Raw genomic sequence first — 24,630 nt, 5'->3', positions numbered from 1 at the left:
AATAGCACTGAACACTATTAAGGGCATTGCTTTTTACAGTAAGAAGATTTTTTGAAATGGCATAACCTCATGAAGGCTATCATTCTAGATTATACGTAGATAGTATGTAGACGTCGTAGACACGTCATAGATAGTACGTAAAAATTATACCAAAAAAGGAACGGTTTGTAGTACGTTTCAGTCCATGATTTTACGAATCTTGCAGAGATTGTGTAGGGAAAGAGTGCACTATTTAGAACTATCGAAGTAATGACCCAGAAGATAGTTTGCTATATCGAGAAGGACGATCAATATAAGGCCGGACCGATTAGATTCTGCCACACTGGAGAACCAGGTCTAGATAATCAAAGAAAATCAAAGACAAAGCTTGTTTAATATTACAATCAAATTTAGAAGCCATTGATATATCGACAATGTGACTTAAATAAGCGTAATATGTGAAATTGGCTATACAACAAATTTTCAGTACACAATACAGAAGTATTTAAGAAAAGCTGATAGTAACTTGAGGGAGGAAAAGGATTCTAAGGAATTTTGTAATGAAAATAAGTAACATAGGTACTACATGCCGACCTTTTGTCGACCAATAAGCACAAAGCGTATTACGCATTACGCTCTGTACAGTTTGTGTGTGTTTACGCATATTATGAATATGATACTGTTCATAAGATTGTTGCTAAAAACTTATACAACAACGGTATTGATTAACCTAATGTCAGAAGTTACGTAATTCAGCTTATATAAAGACAGCAGTATTAAATTATATTAACAAACATTAAATAAAGCAGTAGAATGCTCTCGAATGTTTTCGAGTTTTTACCATATTTTTATAAACATCGTAGCCATCCTGCTACGATGTAGTACAGCAAAATGTGAACCTTTTCTTAAAAAATCTATTTATTTATGACAATTATAACATCAGTTAAGCATATTTTATCTCGATTGATGAGATTTATAATTTTTCATATTAATAAACCATATGTTAAAGTCATAAAATGATCAGTCTAAAATCCCCTGTACTTACCAAGTATCGTTAGCAAGTACTGTAAAATGTTGGCAAAGCAAAACTTAAAAAATTTAGAATATTTCGCAAGTAAATTTTTTTTTTGTTTTTTTTTTATTGCTAGATGGGAGGACGAGCTCACAGCCCACCTGGTGTTAAGTGGTTACTGGAGCCCATAGACATCTACGACGTAAATGCGCCACCCACCTTGAGATATAAGTTTTAAGGTCTCAAGTATAGTTACGGCTGCCCCACCCTTCAAACCGAAACGCATTACTGCTTCACGGCAGAAATAGGCAGGGCGGTGGTACCTACCCGCGCGGACTCACAAGAGGTCCTACCACCAGTAAACTTTACTTGTAATTTTTTTTGGATTGGTTTAATAAAAGTAGTAATACAATATAATAATAATTTGCTACGTCGTAGCAATCTCGTAGAACAATTGATACGTTTTTTTGTATTATAAAATAAATAAAAACGTAATCCTTAATCAGTGCTTAATTGTTGATCGAGACTGAACTATCTTACTAATTGCATAGGTATTCAGATAATATCAAACCGTTATCAGTAAGCCCGGAACTGATAAAGTTTATTTGCATTCGGCGAATTCATAAACACAGGATTATAAGCTCTACTGCTGTGAGTTAACACGTTTGTTTAATTTATCAGATCGTGGTTTTCAAATTTGTATGCCAGTGAGAGTTCGATCGCTGGCAGCCGGCCCGCTGCCCACTACGGAACTTATAAAACAGGCGGGTGTCTGCTCCCGCGCCCGGAACGCCACAATCACGACGCTGTCCTCATGGGGCGCGCTAACCTCTCTCGATAATACTTATATACCTAAAAAAAATACAATCTATGTATTTTCAATAACCAGTTACCGGGACCAAGCTATAAGTGAAACGGTAAGTTAATTTAAGCTACGCGAAGGTGTTGCCAGCGGATTGTGAATAGTGCAGTGACTGTTCAGTGTTACCATAAAGCAAGGGAATGTGATTTTTGGACTTTAAAAACGGACCTTAGTGTACTATTCGTGTATTTGTTTTGAAAGATTGCTATGTAGATATCGGACGGTGATAAGGTTGTGATGGAAGCCAGTGCTGTCTGGAGTGAAATCGATAAATCGAGTGACAGTCTCATTAGAACTCACACGTTAAAATTTGCATTTTAAAATTGAAGCACCTCAGTCCGTGACGTAACGAAAATATTTATATCTTATGTATGTCACGGTTTTACGATTTGCTTGTCTAACTCCAGAAAGCACAAATCCAGAATTACAAATGTTCAAAAGATAAATAAAGTCTTATCATGCAAACCGTTATACCTAGCGCCATCTAAACATATGTATCAAATTACAATGTGTTAACAGACAACTTTATAATTAGCGAAACTGTACTGATCATAGCACTGATATTGAGAACGACACGTATCAATTTATTTTCTTCTTCAATTTCCGTGGATTCCATGGACTAGCTGTAGGAAATTTAAAATTAAATTATTTATTTAGTTGAAGACTAATATCACAAGAGTAAATTTCCAAGACTACCAACAGTTTACTTTAAATATTTGCCGGTATTACGCGCATTTTATTGTATGTAGTTAGGATTAATACAATACATCATCAAGAACCAAAATTTCAATCTTATAATCGAGAGGAAACGAGTCGCCATATATTTTTAGTACGTCATTTGCCAACATCATCTCTTAGTTGCAAGTAAAACTATTCTCATAAAAAACAATATAACAGAACCTGATTATAATGTGTTTTATGTTGACCTACTTTGCACTTATCTATTTTGATCAACATGTCAATAATAAAATACACTAATCTCTTAATGATGATTAAATAGTTGAACAAAGAAAATTGAGAAGTTATTATATTTATAACAAAAGGACGCGAATAAAATTCATATAATTCAATTCGTATTCGCGTGTGTAATGCCGCATTTCGGACCAATCGATGCTCTACAAATCTAGTATTGAATTAATGTAGGTATATGAACTGTTTTAATTTAAAGAAAGCTTTTTTAAACTAAAATTTGAGGAACAAGGCTATGAACGTTATACGCCTTTCCACAATAATGTTTTCTTCTAATATTTTATAAAGGTTCACAAAATTACATATTGATAAAGGAAACAAGAATTTTATCAGTTTAGTAATTCAACATTTACATGACCATAAAATTAAATGGTCTCGGATGAAATTCAACATCTGATATATGTGAAACTTTCCCACTTATTCTATCTAATAGACAGTTGAATTATTGAGTTGTTCTGAGAAAAACTGATCGTTAAATAAAATACCGTTACTTTTCTAATAATACAAATGGTTAGCTTATACTTTGAATCGCGATAGTAATGTTTACTTTATGCAGTAACTGCCAGCTGTAAAAATACTCCTCATTTCAGATTATAAAACCACGAATATTCTAACAAAGCACTTAATATACTATGACGTCAATATAGACCAGACGTATTATATTATATATTGTAGTTTTTTAGAATTTAAATTGATCATTTACCGGCAGACGTCACTGCATACTTCAAGCTAAAAATCGAGATCAAAGAGATTTCAAATCTAGATCGGTGCCGTGTAAATTATGAGTAAATAATTTAAGGCTATAATTTTTGTTGAGATTACTATCTCAATTCAAAATTTAATTAAAAATTGAGATCATTGACGAGCTAAAAGTTTGCGATAAATTTATCCCATACTAGCTGGCAGACTTCGTAGTGCCTCAATCGATAAATAAAAGACCTGAGCTTTTGTATAAAATAAACTTAAAACAAACAAAAGAAATCCGTCCGACGAAAGAAAATTATTTCTTTTTATATAATTCCGAGCATTTTCATATTTATCATCTACCTTTTAAACCTTCTCTGGACTTCCACAAATAATTCAAGATCAAAATTAGCCAAATCGGTCCAGCCGTTCTCAAGTTTTAGCGAGACTAACGAACAGCAATTCATTTTTATATATACTAGATGACGACCGAGCTTTGCTTTTTTTTTTGTTAACGCCATCTTGTTGTATCTTTAAAACGGTTAGTTGCCCTCAATTAAGAAAAATAGTATTATTATTCGCCAATAGATGTCGCGAAGAGTCATAAAGTTGATTATCGATAAAGTTGATTATTGAAAACACGAATAAAACAACATTTTCTGAAAATAAATCGTAGCTAGATCGATTTATCGCCCCCGAAATCCCCTGTATACTAAATTTTATGAAAATCGTTGGAGCCGTTTCGGAGATTTAGATTATATATATATACAAGAATTGCTCGTTTAAAAGTATAAGATAGAAGATAGATTCCTTGACAGCGTGTATAAAAATACAAAAGTAAAATAGATTAATGCTGATATCTAATATACAGCCCATATTCAATATTAATACCGAATACATTTGTTTGATCAAAGCAATCTCGAGGGCGATTTTCGATATTGTTATAAATCACTTGTTTGGCTTTGATACCGACCTTCCTGAGTATGTCCAACATCTTCGATCTAAATCCTCGGATGTCCCGCCAACTGCCGCAGTATAGTTATGCCAAAACTGACTATTACGACACACTTGTACACGCATACAATAATTCTATTTCGATTATTACCTTCGACCGTTTATTTGCAGATGACGAATAGCCTTACAAAGATCTTTGTATGCGCGCGAACTATATTCGTTATCGAAATATATTCGTGCGTGTGCTCGTTACATTATCTAGGAATTTTAAAAGCGTACCAGTCAAACGTATGCGATATTGTTAAGTATATTCAACAGTGCCAGTCTAAGTGCTTCTCTATAACAACACGAATCAAGAATAGACAACGATTCTAAATAAAATCGACATAATTACCGATAGGAAAAACACACAAGCTGCTTATGAATCAGCAGGACTAATCGAAGTTAGTCTTTAAAGCCGTGCCAATAACAACAAACGGCAGAACCGCGAATACCCCGCCTTCATGATCACAGCATTAAAACATAAAATTTCTGGAAAACATTACAGATCTTCAGTTACTATTTATAGATCAGAATGCGGTGGTAGAGTTGCGCGATTTCGTGACGAACATCAGAAAGCCTTCGAGGCGATTTAATTGACTTTATCTTTCGTTGAATGCGGGTCACACAATTCCGAATAAAATATCGAATGTGATTTTTTTTATATCACAAACAAAAATTCGGTAATCTTTTTTGTATCCTATTTTAAATTATATTATTATATAAAAATTAACGTACTTTAATAAATCATCATCAATTATTATTGGAGAGAGCGAAATTATTCCAACTTTTTATCGCCATACATTATCAGAGAAGCAAATATCATACAAAGTGAGATATTGCTTTCGTAGTGGTTACCGGAGCGTTTAAGTGCCAGTACAAAATTAATAGCACCGTTCCCCTGAGACATGAAATCGAAGTCCCAATCGTATGTTAATACGATGAACCGATGATGACATTATTGAGTAAAAGTCACTAAACCAAATCGTTTTTAAAGGAATTAAGAATATCCACTGTCCCATCATACAATAAACAATGTTCATTTGCATGACTAACCATATTGAGTGGAAACGGTAGTGTCAGCCGATCCCCGGCCAACCTCTGAGGAAGGCAAATTGAAGGAGCAATGCAGAGTTATAGTTGAAAGGTGTCATTATCGTCTCACAAACCCAATTGTCTGTCTGTCCCCTCCCTAGCAACATGGTTGCCGGAGGATGCCTATATCAAGGATTTTTCAAGCACATCTGTACCTTTTGTTTAGTATATTGCTATTTCTGGGATTTGCCATTAAAACAAAAATACTTTTCGCGCCATACGTGACCATTCACCCTGCGCCTCGACAATTCACACATCCACGTACGTGCAGTGCAAAAAGCAAAAATACATTTATTGATTACGATAATATTAACATAAAAATATCAGCAATTGCGAGCACTACAATATGCAGTCAGCTGTAGAATTGCATAGATCGTTTTTCAGATTTAAATCCTAGCTTATTAATTTAAAGTAGAAGGCATTTGTCGTTTATTCAATACACGTGTAGTAATTGTTATTTGTTTCACTTAACTACTTTGCATTCTAAACTGTCTTCTTGTATGTATATATATATGCCTAATATATTTCCGCGAAGGTATACCATATAGGATTTACACAGTACATACCATTTAATACTAAAGTGATAGCTTTGTGTAGCTACAAATATCTATTTCAACGGCTTGCGGTAGGCAGCGGCTTGGCTGCGGTAGGCAGCGGCTTGGTAGCGGTAGGCAGCGGCTTAGTTCTGCCCCTGGCATTGCTGAAGTCCATGGGCGACGGTAACCACTCACCATCAGGTGGGCCGTATGCTCGTCTGCCTAAAAGGGCAATAAAAAAAAACTACAAAGGAATTCGATTATTAAATGGCAAATTAAATTTTTTATTTTATAGCCATTCGTACCACGCTTGTAACATACACAACTGACGTTGTCAAAATTTTATCTATATCTATATTAATATTATAAAGAGGAAAGATTTGTTTGTTTGTTTGTTTCGAATAGGCTCCGAAACTACTGGACCGATTTGAAAAATTATTTTTCCATTAGAAGCCGACATTGTCCCTTATGAACATAGGCTACTTTTAAAAAAAAAAAAATTATTTTATTTTTTTGGTTTCATGTGTGTTTTAATGTTTCCGAAGCGAAGCGAGGGCGGGTCGCTAGTAGTTTATAAAACGATAAGCTTTGAACTTTCAGCTCGAGCGCTCAATGCGTGTAATACGCGTGTCAGCAAATTTCTCTTTAATGCGCCCATTAGAAAAATATATGCGATCCAATAAGTATGGTAAAGAGCAAAGTGCATTTCGGCGCTTACTCCAAAAAGATACCAATTTGTACTGTCGTTGACAATAGTGATACCAAGTATTATACAATGTATTATCACTACATAGTATAAAAGAAATTCGCTTTCTCTGTCCCTATATCTGTCTGTCCCTATGTATGCTTAAATCTTTAAAACTATGCAACGGATTTTGATGCGGTTTTTTTTAATAGATAGAGTGATTGAAGAGGAAGGTTTATATATATAATAACATACATTAAATAGTGGAGAAAACAATAATAAATAACAGTTTCCGAAGCGAAACGAGGGTGGGTCGCTAGTATAATTATAATATTATGCTTCAAATTTATATTAAATAGTCCAAGTTTTGAATTCAATCATTTAATTTCAGTGCTAAAGCAACTAAAACAGAATTTATAATTAGAGCATCCGAACGACTACGATATGACTAGTAAAATTAATTATAACAAGCTTACTACACAAATATCTGAAATATGTAATGTATTAATTAATGGGCTGTAAAATAACGGAAATAGTACGCGAGTCAAACTAGAGTGATTTTTAATCGGTTCATAAAACGAACGGTCGCCTTTATTGACGGAGCCTATAGCTTATTGAACCTCGTTCTTGATATATTTTTTATGGATTACGGAAAATTAAACTTTGCCATTGTGTTTGTAACCTTACTTTTGTCACGTAAAGCATTAGGTAAATCTAAATATGCATAATGATGATTTGAATTACTAAAGCAATGTAGCAAACAGTAACGTGTATAACATACCATTTCGTGAAAGTTTATGGTGATTAAGGTATCCCTTTATCAAGTTTTCAATGGTCTAATTGAAATAAAGGCTAAAATCAATAATAACTGTATCAATGTATGTAATAATAATAATAATATAACACTTTATTTAACACCATATGTACAGAGTAAGCGTAAGAGTATGTACAATATAACGTGGTCGAAAAAAATGTATACTTATCAATTTAATTTCAAACCACATACATTAAGCATTTTAGAGCTATTTTAAATCTGGCAAACACTACAAAAGATAAAAATTGACAAATGGAACTTAAAAAAAACCGAAAACATTTTTCTTTACGAAATGATCTTTTGATATTAAGTAATTTACGAGCCATAAAATCATGTTATATGAATTTATCACCTGGCGTAGTCTCAATATCATCGTTACAATAATTATTTGGTAATAACATGGACATGCCCACTCGCTTCTAAAGGACCATGTAAAAAAAAAGGTTTTGATGAAGCATGATAGGTTCTTTAGTGAAATAAAAATATACAATATAGATGGGATCGCCAGGAATGTACTTTTTAATACGCTTTTATTAGCTTCAGACGTATGTATGTTTGTAACGGAATCTTTGAACATGATTTTGAACCCCTGCAAAACGTCGGATTAATTTTAAATTATTTTTATAAGACGTGACAGATGAACATCCAATTTGATAGCATGTCATTTACCTTGTTTATATGTAAGTACTTCATAAGGGATAAAAAGGTTGGCGCTCTTGCACTCACTTCCATTACCTACGGACAAACGACTTTAAAAAAAAAATACAATAAAGGCAACTATTTTGAATCTGCTATTTTAGAAAACATAGTTACCTAAATGAAACGAATCCAATTAAATGAAATTTTATTTCTTCGACGTACTTCGTAACTCAGAAAAATGATTACCCGGTTCACCTATGTGTAATCACTACATAGTATAAAACAAAGTCGCTTTCTCTGTCCCTATATCCCTGTATATGCTTAAATCTTTAAAATTACGCAACGGATTTTGATGCGGTTTCTTTTAATAGATAGAGTGATTGAAGAGGAAGGTTTATATGTATAATAACATCCATTAAATAGTGGAGAAATCAATAATAAATTACAGCTTCCGAAGCGAAGCGAGAGCGGGTCGCTAGTAGGTACGTAATATATCGATATTGTATATTCACGTATTTATTAGTATTACGGGAAGATACTAGTTAAAACGTTTATATCAGGAATAAACATGTGCAAATCATTCCGACGAGTCCGATGAAAGACGGGCCAGATCCTATTCTATTTTAGATGGCAAACATTTTACGGCGTCTTTTAAATTATTTTCATCGTTTTCCTTCATGCAGATTATATTGTTTGATCTACATTAAGTTTTGCAATTAATTATTTCTGGACTTAACGTGAAATCCGTGGCTTAGCATCAAGCCGTTACTATTGATATTTATTGATGCTCCATTCTTATTCAGGATTTTACGATAATTTTAGTTTAAAATTATATTTACTTATCTCACTCTAAAATAAAAAATTAAATTTTTAAGTAACTTTATAAGAATTGAGTACGATACAGATACGTTTATAAATATCAAGATTATTTGTTCAAAGTAATTTTAATGAGAATTACTAGTCATTTTTTGTTCAAAATTTACAGACTATGAAAGGATGTTGAAATTTTGGAGAATACCATTTTTTTTAAACAGTTATATCTCTCTACTCTTTAAATTATTATAAATAAAACTAATTTGGAAATCTGCACCATAACGTGTACTCATTTTTTGTCATTCTTCTTCATTTCACTCATCAAATCAAATCGCAATCAGGCGCAAATCAAATTTTTTGAAACCTAATTTCGACATAATTCCGATTATCGTGGTGTGGTCTCAGAGTGAAAAAGCTATAAGGACAATTCCTGGCCTTTTGGATACGGAATTTAAAGAAAATAGTTAATTTTTTAAAAATTTGTTTATGTTTGGTTCAAATTCGTCAGCTCAAGAAAGTTTCGAGTATTTAAAACAAGTATGATTGCAATAAATTGTAATAAATAAAATGAATGTTTAAAATATTTAATGATAAACTTGATTGATAGATATTTAAATGTATTTATATATCATTCAATATGTTATAATGCAATAAATTGTTAATATTCACGAGCTAATCCTATAAAAAAATATTCTTAAGTAAATTAATTTTCAATCTTTACTTATCTATAAATAATAAAAATTTATTACGATAGTTTGAAATCTCTCGTCTTCAATCACAAGCTCAGGTCTTACGAATCGCAAAGGCATGAAGGTCATGAAGAATAGTTATTATCTAAATCAATCTGAATCTTGTGTTTACTTCTTAAAATTTTATGTTTTTCATTTAAAAATGAGAGTTGTATTTGCTAGTTGGATGTTTTTAATAAAAAGTCTACATTAAAATCCTATGGACTAGCACCTTGATAAAATATTCAGATTCAATTCATAAATTAACTAAAAACCATCTTATTAATTGATAGTGTAGATAGCTTGGCTTTAGATAGATTAGGTAGATTTCTAGCTAGTTAGAGACTAGTAAACTGAAGGGTCCATTCTCGGTACAAAAAAAATTGCCATTTTAAAAATCTCTCCTTACCAAATTTTTTTTTTGTCATAATCATCGTAGGTCGTCTAAAACCCTTAAAACTTCATTTCATAAAACGAATACCTTTAAGGAAGGAAATTTGTAACGTTGAAAATCACTACAGTATTTTTAATATTGAAAGACCGTACCTATTTTATTAGTGACACGAAAAATCCTTCTCACTATCGATCAGCGTCATACGACCAAAGTTAAAATCTCTGCCAAGTTCAACATCAAAACACTTCAATGACGTTTAACTGTCAACCTAGATCATACAATGAAATCTACATGCACTATTTTAAAACACAATTAAGTCGTCCTTAAACTTCTTGGTTTTATTCAACTGGGTGGGGATTGATCACATTTTTTTCAAAGTGATTTGCTTGTTTTCCTTATTTCAAAATTACTTGTTTTAAACTTTCGTCGCTATCCATAAAAAACATTTAAATCGTGGTTACAACTCGTCCAGCATATGTATTTGTAATTTATTACTATATTAAATATGTACATTTATTGTAGTTTAATTATAGTTTCTTGTAAAATATTTGAAAGACAGAGAATTATGATGACGAATTCTCTATTGCTAAAGAATTAATGCATAGCACAGCTATCCTGCACTTTCAACCAAAATGCATGAATACTTCGCGGTCTAAATAGGCAGATTGATGATCACTCATGAGGTCTTACGTAACACCTTTTCACCATAAATTCTTTAGTACTGTTAAGATAGGACTTATGTGGAGAGTAATACAAGAAAACAAGGCCTGACTAACTTGAAAAGACTGTGGTCGCATAACTATTAACTGCACGGATCTTGACCTTAATAATCTTCCATAATCGATTGTCTTCAATGAATTTAGAATACCCAGTTGATTACATAATCTTAGAATGCAATGTTTTAATACAAAATTGGTACGACTTGATGAGTTATAATAATACAGGCAAAACAAGAAAAAGTTCCCTACAAAAAACTCAAGTTCATGTCCTCGATCTTATACATTCTCGGACAGTGGTTTCTTGTCACGGTCAAATCATGTTCGATCAAGTTCATAATCAAAACACACTTACTTTAAAACTTATGGGACGTACATAAAAGGTGTCAAGTAAATGTACCTGCCTTTTAAAATCACCTAAGATATAAAATTAACGTGATGGAAAAGTAAACAAAAGTTAAGAGACAGCTGGTACCGGGACTCGAGCTGGGTAGCACCCGCTATAAAAAGATCATCATAGGACGGCGGACGGTGCGCGACATGCAACCCTGGAAAACGGCTCGACTGTGCCATCGGGTACTGTTGCCAAAATAATTAAAGCAATCTCCTAGTGTCCCGCCACCGCGCCCGCGCCGCTCTAAAATCGTCGCTCTTGGCCCGGGAGTCGATACTCGGGGCGCGGCGGGAAAACATCTCCCGCGCCACTCTTATTTCTTCTTTCCTTCCCGACGCTGTCGGAAAAATAGTTCAGTAAGTTCCTCATTGCCAATATAAAACAAATCAACCGTGAGTGTAATGCGAAGTGTTCATTCAGTGCCTTAACAGTTGCCTGAAGGAAGTTTGTGAATTTCATAAGTGTATAAGTGTTACATAACGCGAAGTAAATTTCGGATTTTTAAAAATACCGCAATTTGTAGGCGCCTTTGGCACCGAAATAGCTTTTCACTGCTTTTAGTCACGTGGTACACGTTCAACCTATAGCATGGCTCCACATTGATGTACAGTCGTAAATTAAATCAACAACTTTTTTGTAAAAAAGTTACATTTCATAATAACAAAATTAGTTACTGTTTACTTACATCTAAATTTCATATTTTTCACGTTCACTGATCAAAAAAAAGATATTTAAAAGGAAGGTGATGTGACATGTCACATTCTAAAAATACACAAAAGGTGGCGCTAGTGATGATTACTTCTGCTACGTCACGTCAGTTTGTAAAAAATGACGGCTGCATTTGATACGTGTTCTTGTCGCTTATGATATATATTTACGAGAAAAAGTATTAGATTAGTACAAAAATTTGCTTTAATTTGAATAATCAATTACTTTTGACGTTATTAGTTAAGTGAACGATTATTTGAAAACTGTCCTTCTCATGTATTTAAATAACTTCTTGGTGAGTGGTGTAGTAATCAGATTGTGCCTACGGAGTAGGAAGTCCCTTATTATTCTCAATGTGCACTTTTATTGCTAAATTAAAATTGAATTACTAAAGATAATACAAGTTAAAATAAAATATGGCACACCCAAAATTTTTAACGTTTCTAACAGCAGTGACCTATTAATCCAGCAGATTTATACCAAAGTAATACATAATATCAGTGTTTCCGTTTTTATAGTTTTGTGAACAATTTTATATTAAATTCTATTCACAACGTAATTTTTATGCGTTAAATGAATTTAACTTACGTGTTATTATATATTTCAAAATATAACCTAACCTAAAATTGTTAACAACTTTTAATGATGACTCGTCATTTCTAACCTATGTTCTCTTCTTACCTTCTAGAACTGACGGCAACATAGTAATTCCACCATGGAGGACGCTCACACGAAATCCGTGGAAGAAGTCTTAAAATATTTTGGCACAGACCCAGACAAAGGCCTTAGTCCAGACCAAATAAAAAGGAACCAAGATAAATATGGACCCAATGGTAAGTTTTATTCTAATTCACATGCAAATCTATATCTTTTTATTTATTTCAGTTACAAACTTATCAGAACAGATATATAATGAAAGATTATATTGAAATTTTCTGTACATTTTAAAAATATTAAAGTATTTTTTTCTCAATAATAACCATAATTGTGAATTTTTTTTGTGAAAAAGTTCATTGTGATTTTTCATTCATTCAATCATTGTGAATTATACCAACTAGTTAAGGTTAGAATTCTATTACACCAATTAAAATTTAAAAATTACAATCAAAAATGTAATCGTTGCGGCAAGCACCAACAATTCTTACTTTGTTTTCAACATTCAAAGCTGATTTCCTGATAGCTCACTGCTAAGTGATTTCTAAAAATGGAGAACAGTAGCTACTTTATAAGCATGACTCACTTTTTACCAAACCAACTAAAAACAAAATTTGTTATTAAAACTGCTAAAAATTTTCAGAACACACTCCTAACTGCAGCCCTAGATCCTAAGCCTCACTATCCCAACCAGATTAGGTATTGAAAGTGGATCATGGATCTGAGCCCTTCCCTTGAAATTCCATTTACACTTTAATCATCTTTCAATTGTAGTGGAAAGTGGAATCAGTTAGAAATAATCTAATGAAAAGTTGGTATTGCTGACCATAAACATCCTAAAATCAAAACATGATTAGAACTATTTTGTTTATGAAAGGGAAAATCAATAAAGTAAGTTATAATCTTAGGAATACTCTAACAATTTGTTAGTGAACTTTAGAATCATTTAGAATCAATCATCAAATAAACAAACAAAATTTATGTCTTGTTGATAATCAATAACTGGTTGGACAGGACAAAAACATCAGAATGAAATTATATTCAGTAAAATATTCAATAAAATATTCATAAATTACATTTTAAAGTTCAAATCTAATCAACTTCTCTGGTTTAGTATCACATGCAGATTTGATCGTTTATATTTCCAGTGCAAGGAAAACAAACATTTAATATTAATGATAAGCTGCATTTCAAAATGTTGATTTAATTTTAACTTAGGATTAAGCCAACATTAAAAAAGAATTAATGACATTAAAAAATCTCTAGTACAATGTGTCAAGTTGAAACTTTGTTATATACATTTCTGTGATTTGACGACAGTCACTAGGTCAAGTCGTGTTTTGTTTTAATGCTGAAAAAAAATTGTACTTAGAATATCTATGTAATATCTAATAACAAAATTTACATAAGACAAGCATTTGTAATATTCTTGAAATTACTGTGGAAAATTTAAACAGAAAGCAGTCAGTGAGCGAGAGGCAGTAAATACATTACATTTTTAAAATTCAAATGGTTACTAAAGTAAAATTTGATTTTTTGCCAGATAACTACACTTGGCCATGAATCATTACTGTTGACAAAGAATATTTAAAAATAGAAGTCTCAAGGGTATTGATACCCTTTATTACACAATCCACTGTTTAAATACATTTTAATTATTAAAATGTATTATAAGATTAAACACATAAAAGTTGATTAATTTACCTTTATAGAATCATTAAGTTTGACGTCAGAATGACGCGATGCGTAAATACAATTTAATATGAAAAATGGAATTTTAAGTACTTTTATGAAATGTGACCCTGAGTAGCAGTCGCCTCTTCTCTTACATAAAAAGTATTTTCGACTATTTTCATAAACACTTTTGTTACTAGCAGTTTTGCGTTGTAAATACCTATCCATAGGAATGAGACCCGCTTCTCGGAAGGACAATGACCTTCAGAGTTCATTCACCAATAAAATATCCAAGAAGGCTTGATGTTTGACCAGTATCTTATTAGTTTAATAAATTTACAGCTACTACTGATCTAAGGTCTCAATTTACGTAACTCACCATACCTAGTAATAATGTGTGTCATCAAAGGCAATATCAATTCTTATGACTTTGTTTCCCATTTATAAAGATCAAAGTCAAGAAAAACCTTCTAAGAAGTTCACTGACTTAATAACAGTGATAAAACTTAATACAACATTGCTAAACATATACCTTGTTTCTTCATAGTATTTTTTACCTGTTCTTTTTATTGTGTTAAAATATCATGATGTAGGTATTCATCTCGGTGAATTAATTTAATCTATTTTATTCGTAACATACGTAAGCTCATTTAATTTTATTACTTCAACGGCCATTAGTTAAAATTCTTCGCAATTAAGCAGGGCCACCATACACTTATAAAAAAACATTTAAAGAATTCTTTTCGAAAGGAGAGAAAATGTAAATAAATTCGGTGTGTATATTTGCAGAGGCAGACGTGTTGAATAATTGATATTAGTCCAAAACGCACGTGATAAACAGCAACCATGAAAGTAATCGCATTTAATAGTATCACTTAATTATCCTTGTTGCCTAACAGTGCCTGTTTAAAATATCATATTAAAATAAAATTCTGATGCCTTTTAATATCATTTACGCAAAGGGATATATGGTTATTTCGCCTCAAATTACTGGTAATCTGTCAATGGATTATTGACTAAAATCTTCAAGTTAAAATCAACAGTCGAGATGTCTAAACTACATACGAAATGAAACTAAGAACGCTTTAATCGTAACTATTCAGAAAGTACTGTAGGATCTCATATTTGTCAAATGGTTTTTTGGAAAGTCATAAATTGGGAACACATAAGTGTATTTACGACTGGCATGTCAAATACATATTATTATGTATATATTGGCATGGTAGGTTGCTGTTTTGCTTTTTTAAGTTAGTAAAATATAAAAATTCTGTGTATTTGTTTCTACTACTTCTTTCGCGTTCTACTATTATTTCTTATCAAACAACAAGAGTAGCAAAACACTAGATTAAGAACAAAGAAATAAAAAGATTAGCTATGCGGACGACCTCCGACGACATATCGAAACACAAATGACTCACGGTGTAATCTCTTCACTTGTTTATCATGAATCTAATTGTTGTGAATGATATTTCCATTTAAAAATTTTAATACGCATAGCCTCAGTTTTATAACTTTATCGCCTTGATTCGTTTATAGTGATATAAATTCTGTAGTTTTATTTGTTCTATTTATTTACAATGTGTAATAAAAATCGACGGGAAGCTTTTCACATTCGTCTTTTTTGCCATTAACTTGTAAACGTTATTCGATTTCTCTATTTTCGAATTAGATCGGTTGATATTCTTTAAATATTTAATGGATACCTATTAAATTACATTAGAAGCACACATTGTGGATCAATCAGACAGCGCTTGTGCAGTATTACAGGGAAATAATTGATCGATGGATGATGCGTACGTCCAGTGTTCGGCTATTTTTAGTATAGCCGCCAGCATCCACAGCGAGGATAGGCTACCAGTGGTGCGTGTGCACAAGCTTACGGCCCGGGGAGATGCCTTCAGCCGTGACAACGTATCATTAACGTATAATGCTCATTCGCAACAAGTCCCTCGGCCTTTATTAAGACTTAGGTAGGAAAATATATCGATTTCTAATATATTCATGTATAAGACTGAAAGATAATACGTTTAGAAACTGAAATATGTTAAATATTAAACACAACAAATGAATGGACTATTTTAATTTGTTAAGAAATACTAGGCAGTCACATATTTCGTTTCTGTTTTTGAAACCACCGGAAATGATATAAGAAAATTAAAACTAGAAAAAGTCGAAAGTAAATTTAATATTCCTATTATGTATTATAGCCGTAGTAATAATACCCGATAAAAAAATGTGCCAAAAAAATTGCCAATATGATTGGCGAAAAAACACGGCATCAACAAACTGATTTAGAGAAATTGCATAATATAAATCATATTTCAATAACATTAAAAAAAAAAGAATCGAACATTTCGAACAAACCAGTAACTTATCTATCAATTTGATTTAAGACAATGAATTTAAATTCTCAAAACAAACGAATTTATAAGCAGCATTAAATTTATGTATAAACGAAAGAAAGCTATAATTTTCTACCCACTGCCGTAGTCTGCATTCTTCTATCATTATTTGTACCTCCGTAATGGATGGACAAGCAACATTGACGATTAAAACACGCAGGCAACGCAAGACCTACCTAGACTAGCGAATGTTTATTTTTTCAGCTTCGTAAAACGAGCGATTATTTTACATCGGGCAACATCGCATAAACCACGCGTCAGTTCACTACTTGCGGCTCGGTCACAATACGGAAAACCTCAAACGAGAACAGATACTTAATTATTGTGTACGTTCGACATAAATTCTGTCAGGTTCGAAATATAAAATAATAATTTTTTTTTTGTTATTAAAAAATGTATTTTTTTTGTTTTTTTCCCAACCTTATGCTACTCTTGTTCTATACTTCAGGGATAAGTTTCTGGCGTAGTACACATAATAAATAACAGGATCATCGCATTAGAACAAATCGTTGATTTTTAATATTTAGTCGCAGCGAAACGTGACAGGATTTCAGTAGCGGTTCATAATTAAATTATTACATAGTAAACTATATATTGCAAAAACAAAAAAAGTAAAGTTAAAAACGATAGTTGTCTTTAAAATATATCAAATAAGAATACAATCGAAAAAATCTGTTTCAAACATAAACCGGTTCTATATTATTTATAGAATATTATTCGTATAGGCCCTACGGGATTACGTGCGTCGCATGTGATAACAGCCTAAATTCACTGCGTATTAATACAACGTAAATAAATTCGAGTCTACCATATAAATAATGAGATAATATTACATATGTTTTAATGAACAAAGTAAGTTTCTATTTCTTTACGATTAAATGTCAGCACGGATATCGGACACTGATAATGGACGTTTCAGGGTGGAATGTCTTATTAATGAAATAAAATAAAAAAACAAAAAATCCAAGTCAGGAGATCTGGAATGCTGACGACTGCCGCAAACGGTTTCGAGTACCCACTGCCTGAAATATTATATATAGATACAAGAGTTTATTTCGGACGGTCTACGTTGGCGGGTTGCGTCTACGAACGCGGCTGACGCGTATTCACTGTGCCGTTTTCATTTTTATTGTAATAATGTATGTGTATATTCAGTTACATAATTTTATTTCTGATTCACTACAGGAGGATAGTGTGTGTAACGTCATGATAGTAGTTTTTGAGGTTTTCGCGAATCGATTAAAATCACTAGTTAATCACTAATTGAAACACGTGGGAAACAAATATTTTGAAAATATCTAAAACGGATAGAAGAGCTGCTCCCTATTTGACATTAAACTCTTAAGACACTGTGACGTAAATATAGTACAGTCAGCGTGGTCGAATCCATCGGCGGAAAATGGGTAGACATGACTACTATACACTAGTAATACAGAAGAATGAGTATTTCGAAGAGGACGTATAGAAGAAATATGAATAAAAATAAGACTTGAAGCTACGGTACGTGTGGCGCTCCTGCATTTTCCAAAACTCGATAGAAAGCAGTCTGCGCATAGTTTTTGTGCAACACCCCGCTAACTGCCAAGGTATAAATACGAGCGTTTGTTCTTTTTAAAATGTTACAAATTTAGATAATATTTCCACTGGTGGTCGGGTGATAAGTGCTGATTTTAATCGCGAAGCAATCAAGCGCTCAGGTGTGAACGAGGAATTTGTTAAGTAATTCATTTTTAGTGTCGACCTCACGTCTCAATGTGACCTGCGGCATTCACGTTAACATGTGGTCTATGGGCTCCGGTAACCAATTAACACCGAATGCTCCGTTAGCTCTACAAACCCAGTAAAAAAAATAGTACCAGTCTTTATGTTAAAGTAAAATAAAAAGGCACGTAGGTTTTCTAATAAAAAAAAAAAAGTTAGTCTGGTGAATATCGACCTTCTTAACATTTTAAACTTTCACTGCCAATTACAAAAAAAAACTGCAAAGACCTCGTATATGAAATGGAACAAAACAACGGAGCATGGCGACGCTATTATTGTTAATCGTACTTTCACCTGGCGTTTTTTTTTTTGTTTACACTGAGATAAGACGTCTAGATAATTCCACGCCGGGCAATTTATATTTAATTAATCTGTTCAAATCAAACGTCTGTGATATGATTAAATGTTTTTTTTTTGTCCCTTCTTTTTGGCTTTTACATATTGATGTATTTAGCCACTGACAGTAGTAAAACTTGGGAACCAAAGCATGATAAAATTGTAAGAATTAGGTAACGGAAATTTGGACAGAGGATTAGGAAGTAAAGGAAAATATGGAATATATATATATAAATTATTAAACTAAATCATGTATAAATAGAATATATTTTTATTATGGAATATATATATAAAATATTAAACTAAATCATGTATGAATAGAATATATTTTTATTTATATTATTTTCAATTATAAATTTGGATAATAATTTATAAACATTTTGCTTTTCATCATAAAGTAAACATTTAACAGAGGTAGGAAATGGTATTTTGAGGAAAATTAAACTGCTCAAAAAAGAAGATCTATCATATAGGGGGCAGGTAAAAAATATATGGTTCAAATCCCCCACGCCAGTATCACAAGAACAGGCGTCAGAGTCTATAATTTTAAGCTTAGCAAGGTGGACAGGTGTACAATGATGCCCCAGTAAATTAAATGTTAAGTTAAATAAATACTTAGTATAGTCCGAATGACATTCTGATCTAGAGATTCGTTTACGCCAGAATAGCATATGAAATTACCTGTCAATGTCATTCGTTATACACAAAAAGAAAACAATTAAATATTAGTTTAAAAAAAAAAGAGGTTCATTGTTTAAACGCTATTAGCATTCACGACGCGCGTCTGCATCTATGTGACGTAATTGTATTCGAAATGATACAAGCATATCGCCAAGCGTCGCGGTCGCTGTGTTTCAAATGCTACTTTTAATTTTTATTAATAATTTGCACAGATGCTGACCTGGCGTTATCGACGCGCTAGCTAATTGCTTACATTATTAACGACTCAGCTGGCAGTCAACCTGTACGCAAATAGAATCCATAACATTCATTTCACACGAGTTCCACTAATAACAGAGATCAAGGCAGTAAACGTTTAGATAGCCAATGATATGATTGACTAGGACGTAATTAGTGTTGTTTATAGGAACTAATACGTTACGGCTTATTGAGAGACAATTGAAACCGGAACATTGGTGAACTCATTACGAAAGCCGCGATGACGTCAACATTAGCTGAACATGGAACAGGTCAGACCACAAAACTTATGACGTGGTCTATTAGTTGTAATAGTACATAGCGCTACTCGGTTAATTATTGTTCCTTTTTTTTTATTGCTTAGATGGGTGATTACTTTATAGTCTAAAAGCTAGCGATCGTCGGACCTCCCTCATTTTATAAAAGCGGAGCTCTTAGCACAATGCGCTTGGGCGAACCAATTTTTATTTTTATTTTTTATTGCTTAAATTAGTGGACGATCTCAGCCCACCTGGTGTTGAGTAGTTACTGGAGTCCATAGACATCTACAACGTAAATGCGCCTCCCACCTTGAGATATAAGTTCTAAGGTCTCAAGTATAGTTACAACGGCTGCTCCACCCTTAACTGCTTCACGGCAGAAATAGACAGGGCCGTAGTACCTACCCGTGCGGACTCACAAGAGGTCCTACCACCAGAGTTCATTAGATTCAAGATAGATTTATTCCGTTCAATCAACAGACGGTGCAAGTCCTTTCATCATAAGAAATATGCATACTTAAATCACAACATTTATAGGAAATGTGTTTTTTTTTTTTATAATCATGACACATTGCTGTGGCATTTAATTGTATTTGTCAAGACTAAACTGTGATATATTCTTGCATTAAAAGATTTAAACTGATAAATAATCAACCTTCGTTCCTATATTTACTTTTAACATTAGCATACAACATAATACGTACGTGTTGTTATGATCACGTGATAGTTACTACAGCTATGACTTTCCAACCAGAGCCATCAAAGGTCGTTTATAGATTAGATTTTTAAACAATTATAACCTTTATGCCTTAACTAAAATAAAGTAAACTATTGCTAACATACATTGGCACTTCCGGCAATAATGTTTCTGTACTATACAATAATATTATAGGGTATCGTTTTGTAAAACATCTACAGTAATCCTTCATACCAAACGTAATAATATGTTAAAAAACGGAATATGTCATGTTAGCCATAAGGTAAACTTATGATAAAAACAACTATTTACTTATCTGTAATGATAATAAAATGATGGATTACATGAAATAAATTGATAGAAACTTATATATAAAATTTAATAATTAAACATTTTAAATGCAGTCTGCATTAAGGAACAAAATTCAAAATCGTGTTTTATCTACGTATAAGCTCTTGCTCACGTGAGCCGATCTTGAAATGAATATTGACGCATGAATCTCGCACAGTGATAATATGATGCGTACTTGAAAAACTAGAATAATCTTTATTTGATTTACTATAGTAGAGTAATGACTGAAATGTATTAAAAATCTTTATCAGAACCAAATTGTTTCTTGGGCTTGTTCAATGTGAATAACCGAATAAATGAAAGAGAAGATTTTGTTTATAGGATCGTTAGTGTCCTATGGTTTGATGAATTGTTATTTATTCGCTTGAATTGAACCTTTATTACTAATATTCTTGGCTGTTCGGTTAATTTTTTTTTTTATATTTTCGTTGGCGAGCGAGTCTTATTTAATTAGAATATATATATTATAACTACGAAATTACAAGTTAAGTTTTTAAATTGACTCGCCTATATATTTGGGATTAAAAATATATTTACAAAGCATAGGACATTAATAAAACAACGTTTTAAAAATATAAAGCTCAAATGATCCTAATTTTAATAGTATTAGTACAATTGTATAAAGGTTGAATGAAGCAAGCTATCTATTGAATTGAAACACGCACTTCTTTCATGGAAAAATTCGCCACTGCCAATCTTTGTTTCGTTTATCGTCGAACTACGTGTTTAATGTCATAAAAATATCAATATTATAATCAAATATTTTCGCGAAAATGAGGAAACGCAATGGATACTCATATAAGAATCCAAATTCACATGTTGTTATTGTTTTTATTTTTACCGAAACAATATGTACAGCCAGCCTATGTTATACAATTATATCAATTACAATATTAAAAATACTGGTTTACTGGTGGTAGGACCTCTTGTGAGTCCGCGCGGGTAGGTACCACCGCCCTGCTTATTTCTGCATGAAGCAGTAATGCGTTTCGGTTTGAAGGGTGGGGCAGCCGTTGTAACTATACTGAGATCTTAGAACTTATATCTCTAGGTGGGTGGTGCATTTACGTTGTAGATGTCCATGGGCTCCAGTAACCACTTAACACCAGGTGGGCTGTGAGTTCGTCCACCCATCTAAGCAATAATAAAAAAAAAAAAAAACAGTCTTGCTTGCAACGAATATTTGTCGAATGTCTTCTGAATTCGTCTGAAATTTAGCTCCCCAAACGAATCTAAAGTATTTATGTACGATCGTAACTGGCGAGATGGATCACACGCCTGTTCTGATAAGTTTATCGCTGACTAAATGATCTCCTTTGATGTTATGTTCAAAGCTCTAATTGTGGTTTTCCTCTCTTACAGAACTGCCTACGGAGGAAGGTAAGAAACGTTTGGAAAATTATAACAATTTTTATGATTATGCATATGTAAAGTAGTAAAAAATAATAATAATACAACCACATAGTACCCTAGCGCAAATAAAAATGTGCGACATAATTAAACTAAACTCTAATTATGACCTCTTTGAGTTAATCAATGCCCTATCTTAACATTAATACATGTTAATAAACTCACCAATTCACTCTAGGCAAAAGTATATGGCAGTTAGTCTTGGAACAATTCGACGACCTCTTAGTCAAGATTTTGCTGTTAGCTGCTATTATTTCATTCGTGAGTATCGTTTATGTTACTAAATAAAAATCAAATCAGTTGACCCATCGATTTGTAGTGTTTTAACTGGTTTTGTGTAATTTTCAGGTATTAGCTTTATTTGAAGAGCACGAAGATGCATTCTCAGCCTTCGTTGAACCTTTCGTTATTTTACTAATTCTTATTGCTAACGCTGTAGTAGGAGTATGGCAGGTAAGATTATCATTCTAAATTGCAAGCAGTGCATTAATTCAAGAGAATTTAAGCATTAATATATCCGACAAATTCTTATTTAGGAAAGAAACGCCGAATCTGCCATCGAAGCTTTAAAAGAATACGAACCTGAAATGGGTAAAGTCATAAGAGGAGACAAATCTGGAGTACAAAAAATCCGTGCCAAGGAAATTGTTCCCGGGGACGTTGTTGAAGTGTCCGTTGGTGACAAGATCCCTGCTGACATTCGCCTTATCAAAATCTACTCCACTACAATCCGTATCGATCAGTCTATCCTGACTGGTGAATCTGTCTCCGTCATCAAACACACCGACCCCATTCCTGACCCCCGCGCCGTGAACCAAGACAAGAAGAACATTCTCTTCTCTGGTACTAATGTCGCAGCCGGTAAAGCTCGCGGTATCGTCATCGGTACTGGACTCAACACTGCCATCGGTAAGATCCGTACTGAAATGTCAGAAACCGAAGAAATCAAAACTCCTCTCCAACAGAAACTTGATGAGTTCGGTGAGCAGCTCTCTAAAGTAATCTCAGTTATCTGTGTCGCTGTGTGGGCCATTAACATCGGACACTTTAACGACCCCGCTCACGGTGGAAGTTGGATCAAGGGCGCCGTCTACTACTTCAAAATAGCCGTCGCTTTAGCAGTCGCTGCCATCCCTGAAGGTCTTCCGGCCGTCATCACCACTTGTCTCGCTTTGGGTACCAGAAGAATGGCTAAGAAAAACGCTATCGTAAGGTCTCTACCGTCGGTCGAAACCCTTGGCTGCACATCCGTCATCTGCTCCGACAAGACCGGCACACTGACCACTAACCAAATGTCCGTATCGCGCATGTTCATCTTTGAGAAGATCGAAGGTGGCGACAGCAGCTTCCTCGAGTTTGAAATCACTGGCTCAACTTATGAACCAATCGGCGACGTTTATCTGAAAGGACAGAAAGTTAAGGCTGCCGAATTTGATGCTCTTCACGAGATCGGTACCATCTGCGTAATGTGCAATGACTCCGCTATTGATTTCAACGAATTCAAACAGGCGTTCGAAAAGGTCGGCGAAGCTACTGAGACTGCTCTGATTGTTCTTGCTGAAAAAATGAATCCCTTCAATGTTCCTAAGACTGGCTTAGATCGCCGATCCTCTGCTATTGTCGTGCGTCAAGAAATTGAGACCAAGTGGAAGAAAGAATTCACTCTCGAGTTCTCTCGTGACAGGAAATCTATGTCGACATACTGCACACCCCTCAAACCCTCGCGCCTCGGCAACGGACCCAAACTATTTGTCAAGGGAGCACCCGAAGGTGTACTCGAACGTTGCACACACGCTCGCGTCGGCACCAGCAAGGTTCCTCTGACCACGACCCTGAAGAACCGCATCTTGGACTTGACCCGCCAGTACGGTACTGGTCGCGACACGCTGCGTTGCTTGGCCCTGGCCACGGCCGATAACCCCCTCAAACCCGACGAAATGGATCTCGGTGACTCTACCAAATTCTACACTTACGAAGTCAACCTTACGTTCATCGGAGTCGTCGGCATGTTGGACCCCCCTCGTAAAGAAGTTTTCGACTCGATCGTTCGTTGTCGCGCTGCCGGTATTCGCGTAATCGTCATCACCGGTGACAACAAGTCCACTGCCGAAGCCATCTGCAGGTATAATATTTAGACTTTTCTAGG

At 33.7% G+C, this 24,630-nt stretch overlaps 1 protein-coding gene across 6 annotated transcripts in view; it reads left to right on the top strand.

Moving 5' to 3' along the window:
* The first annotated feature begins 1,746 nt into the window (after window positions 1-1,746).
* SERCA (ATPase sarcoplasmic/endoplasmic reticulum Ca2+ transporting SERCA) overlaps window positions 1,747-24,630 on the top strand; it is a 29,861-nt gene continuing 6,977 nt past the window's right edge. For 3 of the 6 annotated variants that reach the window (XM_028182737.2, XM_089730207.1, XM_089730206.1), the window contains exons 1-6: window positions 1,747-1,908; window positions 12,710-12,854; window positions 22,437-22,454; window positions 22,663-22,745; window positions 22,833-22,937; window positions 23,021-24,606. In XM_028182737.2, coding sequence (XP_028038538.2) covers window positions 12,737-12,854; window positions 22,437-22,454; window positions 22,663-22,745; window positions 22,833-22,937; window positions 23,021-24,606 — 1,910 coding nt within the window. In that variant the 5' untranslated portion in view covers window positions 1,747-1,908; window positions 12,710-12,736. Of the gene's footprint in view, window positions 1,909-11,510; window positions 11,670-12,108; window positions 12,317-12,709; window positions 12,855-22,436; window positions 22,455-22,662; window positions 22,746-22,832; window positions 22,938-23,020; window positions 24,607-24,630 lie in introns of those variants that run through there. The other 3 variants (XM_089730208.1, XM_028182739.2, XM_028182738.2) reach the window with 2 other exon arrangements.

Source organism: Bombyx mandarina, chromosome 10 (genome assembly GCF_030267445.1).
Source record: "Bombyx mandarina strain Sakado chromosome 10, ASM3026744v2".
In the NCBI taxonomy this organism is placed as follows: domain Eukaryota; kingdom Metazoa; phylum Arthropoda; class Insecta; order Lepidoptera; family Bombycidae; genus Bombyx; species Bombyx mandarina.
The sequence above is the reverse complement of the archived record's forward strand: the minus strand, read 5'-3'. Positions and strand labels throughout refer to the sequence as shown.